The sequence below is a fragment of the Neophocaena asiaeorientalis genome, unplaced genomic scaffold, assembly GCF_003031525.2.
Source record: "Neophocaena asiaeorientalis asiaeorientalis breed wild unplaced genomic scaffold, Neophocaena_asiaeorientalis_V1.1 scaffold59, whole genome shotgun sequence".
Classification (NCBI taxonomy): Eukaryota; Metazoa; Chordata; class Mammalia; order Artiodactyla; family Phocoenidae; genus Neophocaena; species Neophocaena asiaeorientalis.
The window spans coordinates 8,075,845-8,091,984 of record NW_020174268.1 but is presented as its reverse complement, the minus strand read 5'-3'; the positions used below and the strand labels follow the sequence as shown (position 1 = coordinate 8,091,984).

The window sequence follows — 16,140 nt, the reverse complement described above, 5'->3', positions numbered from 1 at the left end:
CGTTTAACATCAGAATACTGTTAAATTATTGAGAGAACTTATGTGAAGTAAAAGTTTTTGTATTTGTCTTTAACAAAACTCTTTTACCTGAGACTTTTGACCAATATTAAAACCAAATTTTCTAAATGACAAGATTTCCATTAGTAAATATCTCTAGAGGTAGAGTATTATACTTTGCACTGTAGTTTTTGTTACATGTCTAGATTTCTTTATGCCAAAAACCAGTGCGAGTAAAACATCTGAGTTTAGTTTTGCTAATGGCAAAAGTAAACTTTTAGTCCCTCTACTGGCTGCCTTTGTTGTAGCAGAGCTTAAATTTTTTTTCTTTTCAACTCTTAACTAAGATAAAGTCTAGCTTTATGACCAAGGTGAATTTTAAGGCAAATTCTAATATGAACTGTCCCCAAATTGAGTGACTTCGTAAACAAACTTATTAAGAATAAAAATGGAAAGTAGTGACTTTTAAATATAAAGATTTGAGAATTATTAAACTGCAGAGGCTTGGCCCTGAATAGCTAAAAACATTATATTACACTGATTAAATCATAACTTTAGACTTTTGAAATGTTAAATTATTTTTTGTAAAACGTGAAAAAAAATAATCTTGTGATACTGGCAGACAACCAAAAATGTATTTTAGTTTGCTGGATAAAAGAGAATGTCAGAGAAAGATGCCAGTTACTTATGCACTTCTGCCAAGAGTAAGTGTACTACCAAAGGCGGAGGAAGAGCAGCCTAAAACTATACATGAGAAGCTTCATGGTGCAACATGGTCTGCTCACTTGCTGCAAGTGATTTAAAAATTTATGCTTAGGTAAATGCTAAGACAATCAGCTTTATATAGAGGTTGGGATAACTTTTCCCTGAAGAAAAAAATCCCTCCTTTTGTGTATAAATTACGTTTGTTAAATCATTATTTTAATTTAAAAAAATTTTTGTTTAGTTTTGGCTGTGTCGGGTCTTCGTTGCAGCATGTGGCATCTTCGATGAGGCACCTGGGATCTTTCCTTGCGGCACGCAGACTCTGTTGTGGTGCGCAGGCTTCTCTCTACTTGTGGCGTGCGGGTTTTCTCTTCTCTAGTTGTGGCGTGTAGGCTACAGGGTGCGTGGGCTCTATAGTTGTGGTGCACAGGTTCCAGAGTGCGTGGGCTCTGTAGTTTTGCAGGACGTGGGCTTTCTAGTTGAGGCGCACGAGCTCAGTAGTTCTGGTGCGTGGGCTTAGTTGCCGCATGGCATGTGGAATCTTAGTTCCCCGACCAGGGATGGAACCCAAGTCCCCCCGCATTGTAAGGAGGATTCTTTACCATTGGACCACCAGGGAAGTCCCTCATTATTGTAATTTTTATCATAACTAACACTATTGCTTTTCTTATTGTGATTCTTGACTAAACTCTTTCACCTTAGAAAGGAAGGGATCTTAGGCACAGTAGGGTTAAGTGACTAAACAGATGAAATGAGGATAGCCATATTCTTCTTTACTTTTCTCTGCCTTTGATCTTTACCTGTATTTTCCAAAATTTAAAGTCATTAAAAACTTAATATTTATTTTTTTGTTTGTATGTAAAGTGAAAATTGATTGAAGTTATATAGTTTTCAAAAGTAAGTGATATCTATCTATATAGCATTTTGTTTTACTGTGTTTTTGCTGGGAGGTGGTATATTGATTTATATATAGAATAAATGGTAGGTAAGACATCACAGAGCAACAGGAAACCAAGTAATGGAATAGTCCTACTGTACGTAGTTAATTTTACTGCAGATAGAATATAGTAAACCAAACTACTTGTAATAACATTCATTGTTGTGTGACTGTGGCACAACCCAGGTTGGTGTAGAATTGTATTCAAGAGAATTTAGCTGCTACCAGTGGGACCTTCAGATGCTGTAGAAAGACCATGCGATTTAGAGTTGGAATCATGTTCTGGCATTGCCAGTTACAACTGTGTGACTGAGGGTTATATTGTTTAATCTCCCTGAACATTTTACCTCACCAAGTTTTTAGGGTCAGATGAGATAAATATAAGTGCTTTATTGTTATTATTAAGTACCTGGTTATTACAGTAATTCCAGGCATAGACTCTGAGGAGTATCATTTGTATAAGACTCTAGTAAAGTATCAATTGAAAGCTTTGTTGTCAAGCAAAAAGTAACTTTGATTTTAGTGTTTGAATTTAGCTTAATTTTTTTTTTTTTTTTTTTTTTTTGCGGTACGTGGGCCTCTCACTGCTGTGGCCTCTCCCTTTGCTGAGCGTAGGCTCCAGACGCGCAGGCTCAACGGCCATGGCTCACGGGCCCAGCCACTCCACGGCATGTGGGATCTTCCCAGACCGGGGCATGAACCCGTGTCCCCTGCATCGGCAGGCGGACTCTCAACCACTGCACCACCAGGGAAGCCCCTAGCTTAAATTTTAATAACTCAGACTTCTTGCTAAATTTGAATACATTTGAACTTGACTTTTAGACATTGTGGTTCTTTAGAAAGTACATATTAGCTTTTGGGTGGACATCATCATCCGTAAAGTTCTTAATAACTGTAGACCATTGTCATTTAATTATAAATATGACCAATCCTTCGGCGGATAATTCTGATCATGCTTACACAGAAATAAGAATAGATGGGTGTCCAACTTTTGATCAGAAAGTATGACTTTGATTTAGGTTAAAAAGTAAAGGTGATACAGAGATACTTTTGCAAGTATTTAGTCCATGCTCTAGTGGCATTAACAGATTTGCATGTCAGCCAAAGTAGTTTTAGCTTAAGAGTGAAAGCGAGGTACAGTAGTTTCGAAGATACTAGGACTTCTTGATTTTCTTTATCTCCCTTTGCTAATTTTTGAGCTAAAATGGTATTTGTAGAGACCAGGAGAGGAGAGTTATTATAGGTACATCGTTTATGATGTGTGAGAGTAGTGATGATGTATCATGCACTTAACACAATTCCTATGTATGGTAGCCACTCAGTAAATGTTTGTTTTTTTTTTTTTGTGGTACGAGGGCCTCTCACTGTTGTGGCCTCTCCCCTTGTGGAGCACAGGCTCCGGACGCGCAGGCTCAGCGGCCACGGCTCACGGGCTCAGCGGCTCCGCGGCATGTGGGATCCTCCCGTACCGGGGCACGAACCCGCGTCCCCTGCATTGGCAGGCGGACTCTCAACCACTGCGCCACCAGGGAAGCCCCCTCAGTAAATGTTTGAATGACAAACATGAATGAATGGACAATGGACGGTTGGACATATGTAGGAAGGAGGTGGTGTACCCTTGTAGCCTAGCAAATTGTTATATGTTAAGTTTGGGAAGCACTCATTTATATTGAGGTAAAGGTAAGTAACATCTATATATTTTGAAGCTTGTTGAAGTTTGAGTAATTCCGAGTGGCTCTGTGAATTTGGGCAGGTCTATGTTAGGCTGTAATCAGTGAATCAGTATTTAACTGTCCAGTGCTTAGATATTTTGTGCTCAGTGCTGAGGAAGAATTATGACATGATCCTTGCCTTCAGTGTATTCAAACAGGAAACAATAGCAAACAGTACAAAATGGTGTATTTTTTAAGAAGTGCAGTAAAAACGCATAACAAAATTTACCACCTTAACCATTTTTAAGTGTAGAGTTCAGTAGTGTTAATGACATATATGTTGTTGTGTGAGGTGTTGTATATTTAAATTGAAAATATGAGAAGGAGAGGATAAATGCTGTGGGGAAGCGGGATTCAAAATGTACTCTAAGAAAGCACTCCAAATCCAATTTTATTTGAGGAAATGTTATATTTATACTTTTATTTACTTAAGTTTGAAAACTACCACTATTAAAATTTGGAGAGGGAAAGGGCTGAATTATTCAAGGCCAGAGTAATCAGGGAAAGTTTCAAGGCAGAAGAGGAAGACTTAAACTGGGCCCTAAAAAATGATTAGGAATTGGATGGGTTGTGGGCAGGGAAAAGGAAAAGCATTCTTCTTGAGGGAGCCAGTCAAAGCTCAGAGGTTGGGGATATGAACATTGCCTGTTTCTCGATTAAAGAGAAGATCTGCATTATGAGAATTTATTGTTTATGTTGGGGGTGAATGGTGTGTAATGTAATGTCTCCCAAAATGTGTTCCATCTGCCATGAATGTTGTAGAGGAGGAAGGGAAGGGAAATTCTTGTCTTTCTCCTGCAAGGTTCTAGTAACATTTGAATGCGACTGTGCATTTGAGAGCTTAAAAGGTTGTATCCAACATATTTTAATTTTATACGAGCAGAGGAAGTTTTCTCTACCTGGAACCATTGTTTCTTGGACACCAGTTTGAAAACTGTATATGCCACCTACATCCACTTTCTTGACTTGATCAAGAAATTTAATACACCAGATATCCCCCTGCTCCCACTTTATGATTAGATTATAATCACAGTTACCGTATGTGAAAAGTGTTGGTAAACTCATTCAACAAATACGGAGTATGTACTGTAATCTGCTAATGATTGAGAGTTATATACATGTAAGGAAAATGTTACAGAACCACAAGATATTACATGCGTATAACCCTTCTACATTCTTGCTATTCTATGTATGGTCAGTGAACATTAGCGTCTCCTAGCCTGCAGTCTTGTTAGAAATGTGAAACCTTAGTCTTTGTCCCAGACTTATTGAAGCAGAGCCTGCATTTTATTAAGATCACCAAGTGATTCATATGCCCATTAAAGTGTGCTGTTTTACATCATATGCAACACAACTTTGTTCTGTCCTTTCTTGAACACTGTTAGTAGCAGAGAATTTGATACCTTTGATTTCCAGCTTAGGGTTTACCTTCTTGAAACTTCTACCCTCTGGTCATGGTTTTGTCTTAAAGAGTTATACAGAATCTGCTTCAGTATCTCAAATGAGAGTCATTTATATGTAAAAGATAAGCTTATGTTTATCTGAGTCCCTAACAAAATGTGTCACCTAGAATTGATCATAGTACTCATAGAGTGACTTGGCCAGAGATTTGAATGGAAGTTATTTCACCTTAACGATAGAGCATTTAAGAGCTCTGTGCCACTGTGTTCCATTGCCTCTGCTGCTGTTATTTTTTTACTCCTCTCGCCAAGCAATTTCTTTAAGTAGCCATCCTTCTTACTTTTAACTTTTCACATTGGACTGTTCTTAAATTTTGCTAAGCTCAGGGTAGGCCTAGTGTTTCTTTGGAACCAGCTCTTAGAGCCCTTCCATACCTAGTCACTTGGTTAGATACTTTGATTAAAGACATAGATTACTTGGTAAAGGATCACCTAGTATTTTGCCTTCCTCTTTAAGAAGTTTCTAAAGAAAATTACCTATTATTTTAATTTGTAATATCTAGATATGTCAAATCACTAGAATTGAAATGTAGGGTCCCTTTTAAGTAATTAAATACTTTTAGTTACATAAATATAGATGCTCACTGTAAAAATTAATACAATACAAAAATGTAGAAAGAAGTGAGAAATCCATTTTTTCCTCTTTCTAATTCTAACCTTTCAAGGTTAACCTCTGTTTAGTTTACATTTCCTTCTAAACCTTTTAAAAAAATGTACAAAAGGTATGTGCTATAAATAAAATTTAAAAACAAGAAAGGGGGATTTATATACTGTTCTGAAAATTGACTTTTTACTCAGAAAAATTAAGCTGATCTCTAGACCTTAATACGATCAATGTGTTTTTTTGACTTTAGGGAAGAAACCCTTTTTTTTTGGAGCCAGCAATAATTATTACAATTACTGATGGGAGCAAGTTGACTACTACCAGTGGAGTCCAGGATGAGGTAAGTTATGTTTATATCAGCATGGATTATGCAAATGCAGTTGAAAAATCTTTATTTATGTGTACATTGTAGGATATTGAAACCTTAAGTAGGTTCGCTCTTTATTTGATGCAATCTAGAGTCATCTGGCTCCTAGAACTCATTTACTTTCTCTGTTGTTTGTAGCAATGGCCTCTAAATTTTCTTGAATAGGAATCCCTTCTGTGAAAAATTTTGGAGCCTACCACCCATCTCAATTATATATGTATTTTTGAGTTTATGTGAGGGTCACAAGTGTCAGTTCATACATTAAATTTAGTAAAATGAATTCTTATTTTCAGGCTAAAAAAGTGGAGACAGCATTCTAATAATTTCTTTCCATATTTTAGTGGTTTGTCATATGTACTGCACTATGGAGACTCCTAGACTAGAGTACAGCCAAGCCAAGAGGAGGTTAAAACTAGGAAAAGTGAAGGTGTTTGGGTATTTTAATTCTAAGTCAAATGCCATATAAATAATTTACAGCTAACTTCACGTATTCTCTACTAGCATGCATTGTACAGAGTTGGTTGTGTGTGATGTGATAGGGTGAGTGCAAGAGGTTTATTTTAACTTTAAGCTGTTTTTAGTTTAGTATTTGAACTGCTCTTTTTTTTGTTGTTGAGGCATGCGGGATCTTTCGTTGCGGCGCGTGGGCTCTTTGTTGTGGTGTGCAGGCTTCTCTCGAGTTGTGGCGTGTGGGTTTTCTCTTCTCTAGTTGTGGTGCACAGGCTCCAGGGCGCGTGGGCTCTGTAGTTTGCGGCACGCAGGCTCTAGTTGAAGTGCATGAGCTCAGTAGTTGTGGCACATGGGCTTAGTTGCCCCTCAGCATGTGGGATCTTAGTTCCCTGACCAGGGATTGAACCTGTGTCCCCTGCATTGCAGGGCAGATTCTTTACCACTGGACCACCAGGGAAGTCCCTGAACATTGCTTTTGAACATTTCGTTTATTAAAATAGGTTGTTGTAGAAAGGAGATGGTTTAGGCTACTCTCTTTACTGCTTGCATTTGATTTAGAATCTTAATTTTAATTCTCACTGTATTTACACACGGTTTGATTAAGTAGGAAGAGTGTAGTCTTTAAGTTCAATAATTTTTAGAAATACTTTCACTTGTGTGACATCGTGGAATGCAAATTGGATATGGAGTCAGGACACGTGGGTTCTAGTCATTGTTCAGTTACTTTCTAGCAGTGAAGTTTGTTATCAGTTACCTAGCTTCCCTAAATTTCTATCCTTGTTCGTGAAATAAAGGTGATAATTCTTGCCTTACCTCATAGGGCTGTTGGAAGACTGAAATGAAATAATGTATATGAAAATGCTTGGTAGGCTGTAATGAAAAGAACAACTGTATTGTTCTATCATGAAGCATTGGAACTAGTAAAGAATTGTTATTGCCTGATCTTGACTTGAGGGGAAAAGAGCCAGAATTATTTTGTTTGAGCAGTTGACGTTGAAGGGAGTTTAGGATATAATTCATAGAGAAACAGTTGAAAAATTTAGGTAGATTAAAATTCATAATTAAATAATTTATAGTCTATACATAATTAGTAGCCTTGGAACACTCCATAGCTGAACTTAATGGATTTTGGGGCTTTCCTAAACATAGTTTATGTGTATAGCCAATTATATCCTGCCACTATCAGGAACAGATAGACATTGATTATATACATGAACAATCAATATGTTGCTTAACTTTAAATTTGAAGCTCTCAAACTGATTTTTCCCACTTTACCTTCCTTTTGAAAAATTTGACTGAGAGAAAGATTGAGATATCAATAATCAGGTCAGAAATACTAATGATTTAGTTTTGTAGTTATGATGACTTCAAAGGTATTTCTCATTTATATTTACATTAATATTTATATTTATATTCCTACATGTGAGATTATCCATTCAAGGTGCTCTGGTCTTACCACCTTTGTAGAAATGCCCTTTGGGGTACAGTATATTTTGTTCCCATATATCTGGATCTGGTTTGTTTGTAATATTTGTTTTGTAGGACCTCCTCTAGCTTTAAAAAAATATCTTGAAATATACATGGATGTTGGAATTGCTCACCTTTCTTCCTAGGTCCTTGGGAAAGATACTGGAGAAATAGACCTATGTGTTTATAATAATCTAAAACTCCTTGCTAGTAAAGTTGGGAAGACTTTCCTGTGGGCCAGGAGCTTACCTTTTAGTTCTCTTATATCTTCTACAATATTTAGCATAGTTCTGAGAACAGAGCTTATATTTTAAAAATATTGATTATAAATACTGTTGTATTGAGTCTGGTAGTCATCAAGATCAAAATTTATCACTGCTACTTCTTATCTGAGGTGGAAGTCATTTGTTATAAGGCAAAGGTTTATTTTGGATATGCGGTTGGAACGTAGGTCTCTGAGTTGTGTTGGGTTTCAAATTTAGGAGTTTCTTCGATCATCGGCATGTTTGTTTCTTAATGTTCCAACAAGACTCATTTTGTGGGCCAGAGGATGTACCCTATATGTGTATATTGTGGAAACTTAATTTTAAAAAAATTTTATTTTATTTATTTATTTATTTATACAGCAGGTTCTTATTAGTTACCTATTTTATACATATTAGTATATATATATGTCAATCCCAATCTCCCAATTCATCCACCCCCCGCCCCCCACTTTCCCCCCCTTGGTGCCCATATGTTTGTTCTCTACGTCTGTGTCTCAATTTCTGCCTTGCAAACCGGTTCATCTGTAACATTTTTCTAGATTCCACATATATGTGTTAATATATGGTATTTGTTTTTCTCTTTCTGACTTACTTCACTCTGTGTGACAGTCTCTAGGTCCATCCACGTCTCTAAAAATAACCCAATTTCATTCCTTTTTATGGCTGAGTAATACTCCGTTGTATATACGTACCACATCTTCTTTATCCATTCGTCTGTCGATGGGCATTTAGGTTGCTGCATTGAACATTGGGGTGCATGTGTGTTTTTGAATTACGGTTTTCTCTGGGTATATGCACAGTAGTGGGATTGCTGGAATGCTGGTCTCTTCTAGTCCAAGTAATTAAATTATGTTATTCATTTTGAGGAGAATTATCAATTTATAAAAAGCGTAAAGGTGCTTTTTTGTTTGCTTTTGTGTTTGTGTGTGTATGTGTGTGTTTGCATGTGTGTGGTACATGTGATCTATATTGTAATTTCTACTAGGAGATAACAAGCAGAATGTTCCCTTTGCCTCTTTCTCTTCAGTTCTCTTAACGTTTGCCTTTGGCAGAACTTGATTCTTTTTAAAGATTTATTGAATGAGTGATTGTGTTGATGATTTCCACATTAGGTATGTGTATAATTCTTGATTACCTGTGACTGCTATTAATGTGACCTGTTACTGTTTATGGAGTTGTGCATCCCACCCATACAATACCCTTTGCTTACGAGTTATATTATCTCACATAGTGTATTTTATCTGTTCTGCCCGTGCTATTTTTCAGGAATAAGTTTTCCTGCTGCTTTGAAATCATCCTTATGGCATATAAGGAAACATGGAGCTCATCTAGTATTACTTTTTATTTTACAAATGAGGAAATTGAGATCCAGGGAGGCAAAGTGATTTGCTGAAGGTTATAACATTTATTATTGCCAAATTCTGGATTAGAATTGATCTAAATTCTAAAGATATCCCAGCCCCTCAAGACCCAGTGCCTTTTCCCTGATGCTATCTGCAGTCTTTGTGTTTGATTCTATTATTGTACGTTCTGGAAATTTACCTTCTATTTACCTGATTTCCTGTTTGTCTGCTTCCGTTTTCTATACATTTGTGACGTAGGTATTATGTTCTTATTCACTCAGTGTCCCTTGAATGACTATTATGACCTGGGCATTTCTAGTCAGTGAAGATAACAGAGATGAATAGGGTGGATTTCTGGTTCTTAAGTTCACAGTCTTATGGGGGAGGATAGCCTATTAAGTGGTTTTATGAATGATAAACTAGAGATGCCTACTAGGTGTATGGGAGTGCTAAAGAGGGAGGGGAGGGTTAATATTACCTATCTTGTACATATGTCAAATCCTGTGTAATGTGAATTTTTATAGTCATTTTAATGTTGATTAAATGCAAGGATCTTGTGGATGATTTGGTATAGGATGTGGCTCATAGATTATATCTGTGAAAGTTATAGAGAAACCTGGTACAAAATTGTTTTGAGTGTAGAAAATAGTTAATGGAAAAACTTGGTGCCATACTGCCTCCTGACCTGGCTAAATTTGTACAGGCCAGAATGATCTAATTACTTATAACTTGTTTGTCAAAATAATGTAGGGATAGCATTTCCTCTGTGACGGTTCAGCATTTAGCAGTATGTTAGCAATTACAAGAGAAACAGTGTATATTATGGACAAAAATCCTGAGCTGTATAAAATCATTTTACCTTAATTTATAATTTTAATGATCTTTTTTGGCCTTATTTAATAAAAGTCCAGGCCATTGTCGGAATTGTTCATGAGTGTGTTTCTAGTGTAGTGTTTTTTGGATAACTCTGTAGGACTTTTGATGACTGCTTGTGATGGAAGAGTATGTGTGTATTTTTTGACTTTTTTTCTTTTTAAATGTAGCTATTTGGTAAAACTGGTTGGTTGCCGTATTTTCACTTATGAGCTCTGAGTTAGATGGGACTTTGAATTCTGATACACAAGAAATTTATATTTCTTATTGCCATAATAGTCATCTTTGGTGGTTTTTTTTTTATCTTTGGTGTTGATAAACATACTTGTGGTCATATACTCATAATACCATTTATCATGTTATGTTACTAATGTATCAAATGTTTTGGTAGAATCACTAAATTTTAATTGGAGTTATAGAAAAAAAATTTTTTTCTGGTTTTTATTGCTTGCAAAGATCTTCTCTGGTACTCTTTTGCAGTGGAAAACTATTCTGTGCTATGATTCCAGGAACACATGGCTAACTATATTGCTCAATAAAGTAGTCGGAAGAAATCCTGCCAGTACCTTCTTGGTGATGAATGACATTCCAGGATCATGTAGCAGTTAGTTTTCTCTTCCTTGAAAGTGCTAATAGTAGTGTTATCTTTCAAATATTGAGATTTGCTGAAGACTCTTTCTGCATCTCTTGATCAGTTATGATTGCCCTGGAGGCTAACATTTTAGAGAAGATAGCTGCAGTCATAAAAATCCTGTTGGCTTTTGGCATTACAATTTTTGCCTTATGAGCTTTCCCAGCTTTTTAAGACAAACTAGGACAGCTACCTTCATAACCTCTTGGAAGATGTTCAGAAAGTGCACGTGTTTGTAGAAAGAGAAATGTCTGAGTAACCTCAACTGTGTGTTCAAGTGGCTATAGTTTGGGGTCTTATCTTTCAACTTGTCAGTTCTCAAAAGTTGATGCAGAAGTCCCATCAGTCTTTGAGATGTGGACTGGTATTAGTGATTTTTCTGGATCATTCTGGGCAATGTTTAATGGTTTTATCTTTTGTAAAGATAATCTGTAATTAGGATCTGTAATTACAGTTTGTATTTAACTCTTCATGTTATATACTGATTAAAAGACAATCCAGAATTTTAAAATCTGTTTCTACTATCTGAAATAATTTAGATATCCCATCTCCCCACCACCATAAAATATTTGTATTTCACTAAAGTCACCAAAAATATGTGCCGTAAGCTGTCAAAGCTATTTTAATTGTGTCTACAAAGATTTTTAAACACATTTAAAATTGTTGTTTCCCAGTACACTTAGAATTTTGGGGAATTTTGTCTTTATTTTTTTCTTTTTCAAAAAGACGTCTAAGGAATCTTGAGGGACGTCATTGTAGTATGATAGACTGTATTAAACAGATCTGTGTGTAAATTCGTTTCTGAGTTTTCATTATCAAGGTTAGCTCCTGTCTTACTGATTTGTGATTCAAATGTTCTAAACATATGTGTAACATTACTATATAAATATGTTAGTCTCTATCAATTCAACTTTCCAAGAACATTTATTAAGAGTTTGTTGGATATAGATCATTTGCATTTTCTTTTTTTTCTTTTTAAGCAGAGGTCTTCTTAGAAGCCCATATGATTTAAATTTATTTATTTATTTATTTATGGCTGTGTTGGGTCTTCGTTTCTGTGCGAGGGCTTTTTCTAGTTGTGGCAAGCGGAGGCCACTCTTCATCGCGATGCATGGGCCTCTCACTATCGCGGCCTCTCTTGTTGCGGAGCACAGGCTCCAGACGCACAGGCTCAGTAATTGTGGCTCACGGGCCCAGTTGCTCCGCAGCATGTGGGATCTTCCCAGACCAGGGCTCAAACCCGTGTCCCCTGCATTAGCAGGCAGATTCTCAACCACTGCACCACCAGGGAAGCCCTGCATTTTCTTTTTTACCCATATTTTTGGCTGTGTTCTCTCAACCCCTTACTTCTGGTGTGCTATAGAAATGTATAATATCTACAATTATTATTATTTGAAAATATGTAATTATAATAAAAATGCATAATTAAAAGAAGTTGATGGTATATTTCAATTTAATACCTGTAGTGAATTTTCAGCAGTCCACATTTGCAGTACTCTTTTTGAAAGAACCTTTTTTCAAGGTCATGTGGAAAGAAAAACTCTTAAGGATTGCCTCTAGACAGACACTGTAATAGAATAATTAAGAGGAAATGCTGGCTGATCATTCTTTAGTGAAGCTGTATGGCTACAGTTACTCAACTGTTATCTAGAATTCCGTGTTAAGATATATCAAAATAGTTTTTATTTCAGAGGGTGAAGCAATTTCACCCTGCATTTATTAGCCTGTCAGAACCAATAAGCAATAAGAGATGCTACACATGTAAGAAAAATTTCATTTAGAGATGTTTCTATTATTCTTCTGATTCTAGCTCTTACATATATAAACTACTGATATTAAGAAAAGTAGTTTTCAAATGACTGCATCAGAATCACCTAAGTGTTTTATAAAATATACATGCCTCAGCTCTAATTCTGGAAATTTTGCTTCCATTGATTTGGGCAGGAACCTGGGAATCTGTATTTTTGGGTGGGTCCAAGTTGATTTTGATACACAGAAACTATGCATCAGAATCAACTATAGCTAGAAACCATAGTTTTAGAACATAACTACAAATATATATATATTTTAAAACTACAAAACATACTTGTGAAAATAAACAGCTTTAACAAAACAAGATAAAACTGTTTTTGATGTACATGGCCAGCAATATGTTATTTTTTTTTTACATCTTTATTGGAGTAACAGCAGTATGTTTTGTTTAAGATAAAAATTAATTCTTGACCTTTAGAATTGTTAAACTTGGGAATTGGGTGTCCGAGGGATATGAAATAGGTCTTCTGTGAATTTTTTTTTTATTGTGTTTGATATGACTTAGAATCACTTATTGGATAGCCCTCAGATACTAACTTCTATATCAACTGCAGTCAGTCTTTAGTTACTGCATATGGTATGCTGTGTTGAAGAGGACTCTTAGACCCTGAGAATGAGAATAGGGTAGAGGAGAAGAGGGTAAAAAAGGGGGAGTAATTAATTCATATTATCTGTCATGTGCTTGCTATATCTGTCTTAGGAGTCTTTATCGAAAGGACTACGTAGTTTTCTCTTACCCTTACTACGCTTTAATTCCTGATTTGGATGTTCATAACTAGCATTCTTTTTTTTTAAGTTTATATATACATAGAATTGGTGATAGTTATGCTTAATTTTTGCTTTCTAGAGAGTTGCTGCTAAAATACCCTTCCATAATGAATTGTTCCAATTTTGAATGCTTAAAGTACATTTTAGATTAATTCAGCAATGATTTTTCTTGTGCTGCATAGTGACTTTGGTTGTGTACAAGAATCGTGGCACACCATACATTTATATTTAGTACTGCTATATTCTAGGTACTGGGGACACAAAGATGGAATTAAGCAAGGCTTTTGCGCCCTAGAAAACATATTGTGTTTCAAGATAGGAAAGTAAATAAGCATTTTTAACACTCTAAGATAAATCTCGTGGCAGAAATAATGAGAGAAGCTAAGTTTTGAGGAATGAGTAAGGAATTGAGCCGTGACATTTCAGGAAGAGGGAACAGTGTACATATATAAGTATGAAGGCATGAGAACAGTATATTGGGAGGCTATAAATTCTATGAGTGGAATATGGTCAGTGTAGGTAGGAGAAGTGGATGCTTGAAGTGTAGGTAGAGGCCAGATGAAACCATCCTAAGGAGACTGGACATCGTTCTGTTAACATTTGCAGAGGAGGTATTGAAGATAATTAAGCAGATGAGTCACACGATCAGATTTGCATTTTAGTGAGTGTACTTTGCTAGAACGTGAAAGAAGATAGATTTGAAGGATGGTAAACTGGGAAGAATTAGCAGACTACATGCAACAACCCAGGAAAAACATGGGGTGTGCTAAAACTAAGCCAGTGCCGGACAGGGAAGCAGAAGTCTGAGAGATTCATAGGTTTTCATAGGTGCGCTAGGCAGGTCCTCAAGGACAGTAAGGGAGAAGAAAAAAGCAAAGTGTCTGACAGGGTTCTGAACCCAGGGTCCCTGCTTGGGCTTCAGAGGGTTCTGTAAATTCCCTGAAATGTTATCCAGACATTGTCTAGATATATATGCACGGTTTTCTGGGGGACAGAAGTCTCTAGCTTTAATCATATTCTCAGACAAGTAAAAACAAAGCAAAACCCACGGTTTTAGTAGTATTTTGAGGTTTTCAACTTGGGAATCTATGTGTGGATATTATTGGTAGTGGTGACTGAGATGGGGATATTGGTTAAGTAGTAGAAAAGAATATAAAGTAATTGTTTGATCAAGTATCATTAACTTTAGGGTACAAACGTATTAAAGGAGTTATGAGCCAACTTTTTAAACAGTAAACTTAAAGACTTTTTCTTGCCCTTTAACATTATGTCTTAGGAAAAGTATTTTGTATTTAAAAACAGAGAAGTAAGCAGAATTTTATCTCTGGGTTCTGACAGAATTTTTATTTTGAAGCAGATTAAATAAATAATCGTTGTCATCTTATCATTTATTTATCAGATCTTTAAGTTGTTTTGTTTAAGGCCATAATGTAAACATCTTCAAGTGCTTATTTTAAAGAAGCATGAACATTGATAGTCAGAATGCTCGGACAAGAGCATTGTGTGTCGGGGGTAGTAGTGTCAAGTCATTTAAAGAGGATGGAAGCTTAATTCCTTTTCTGTTCAGCAGTATGTAATTTAAGATGGGCTTTGACTGCATTGGCAGTTTCTGCCAATTAAACTCAGATCAAGTCAGTATGTTAGGTGTATTTCATGCCTCTCTAAGTCAGATTACAATTTGAGAGCATGAAAAAGCTGAGTACTTGGTCTCCTGATGGAGCACACTCACCTAAGCCTGAGGCTGTTAGTCTTTTATAAATACCTTCATTATATTATTTAGCTGTGTTCCATAAATAGCTATTTTATATAACTTCCACCTTGAATTGTTCTTTTCAGATGTAATACAATAGATTTACAGTTCTTTATGTTTGCGTATTAGGAATAAACGTGCATTGACTGGAACGATACTGAAACTATGATCTTTACATCAAGGCAAAGCTACATTTTGATCTAGACAAGGCTGTTTTGGTATATTTTTCCCCACGCTCTGTCTTTTCAGGTTGAATTACTGATTTTTCCCCCTTTGTTTTGTTTGTTGTGGTTTTGATGTTTTTTTTCCTTTCAGCTAAAGGAGCAGTCCAGTGGTTTTCAAGAAGTGCCAAAGTGCACTGACTGTCTCATGATGACTGGTGCCTCAGGGAGGGTCATGATTCCTGGATACAGGATCGACCTGATCCTGGATGTCACTTCAAGCAGTCAGATCGTGGGGAAAAGCCTTGTCTAATGGCTAGCCTTCCTCAAAAGTCTGATGCTAGTCATCTCGGAAGGCCTCAGAAAGAGCCTTAAAGGTGAGCAGAGTAGAGTGTAGTTCTCTCTGGGGGCTGTTACTATTTGTTGGAGAATATGATTCAACACAGAATGACAACCCTAACCTGATAAATCCAGGTTCAGTTGGTAAATTTAGTTTATAAATTTGTTGAGGATGGTGATCAGACCTCAACTTTTGACTTATTAGAAACCACCTTCCTAACCTTAAGATCTGTAAAGGGAGGAATTTGGTATTTCCTGGGCCCTTCAGAACCTTAGGTTAGTATCTGTTGTCGTAAATGGAAACAGCCTACTATCACAACTAAGGAACACTTTAGTTACAAAATTGCATTATGTTAAATACCCATGGATTAAAAAAAATGTAGTGAAGTATTCTCTTAGTTTATATGGTTATCATATATTGATTATATATCAGGCATTTGGGCTTCAGGGCTTGGAAGGGCAAATTGGCATTTGATTTGTCTGTTACACTGATTTTT

At 36.2% G+C, this 16,140-nt stretch overlaps 1 protein-coding gene across 1 annotated transcript in view; it reads left to right on the top strand.

The window, feature by feature from the left end:
• The window catches only part of INTS6 (integrator complex subunit 6), a 90,622-nt gene that overhangs the window by 16,707 nt on the left and 57,775 nt on the right, over window positions 1-16,140 (top strand). Inside the window, exon 3 of the mRNA XM_024755417.1 lies at window positions 5,666-5,755. Within this exon, the coding sequence (XP_024611185.1) occupies window positions 5,666-5,755 (90 nt within the window). The remainder of the gene's footprint in view (window positions 1-5,665; window positions 5,756-16,140) is intronic.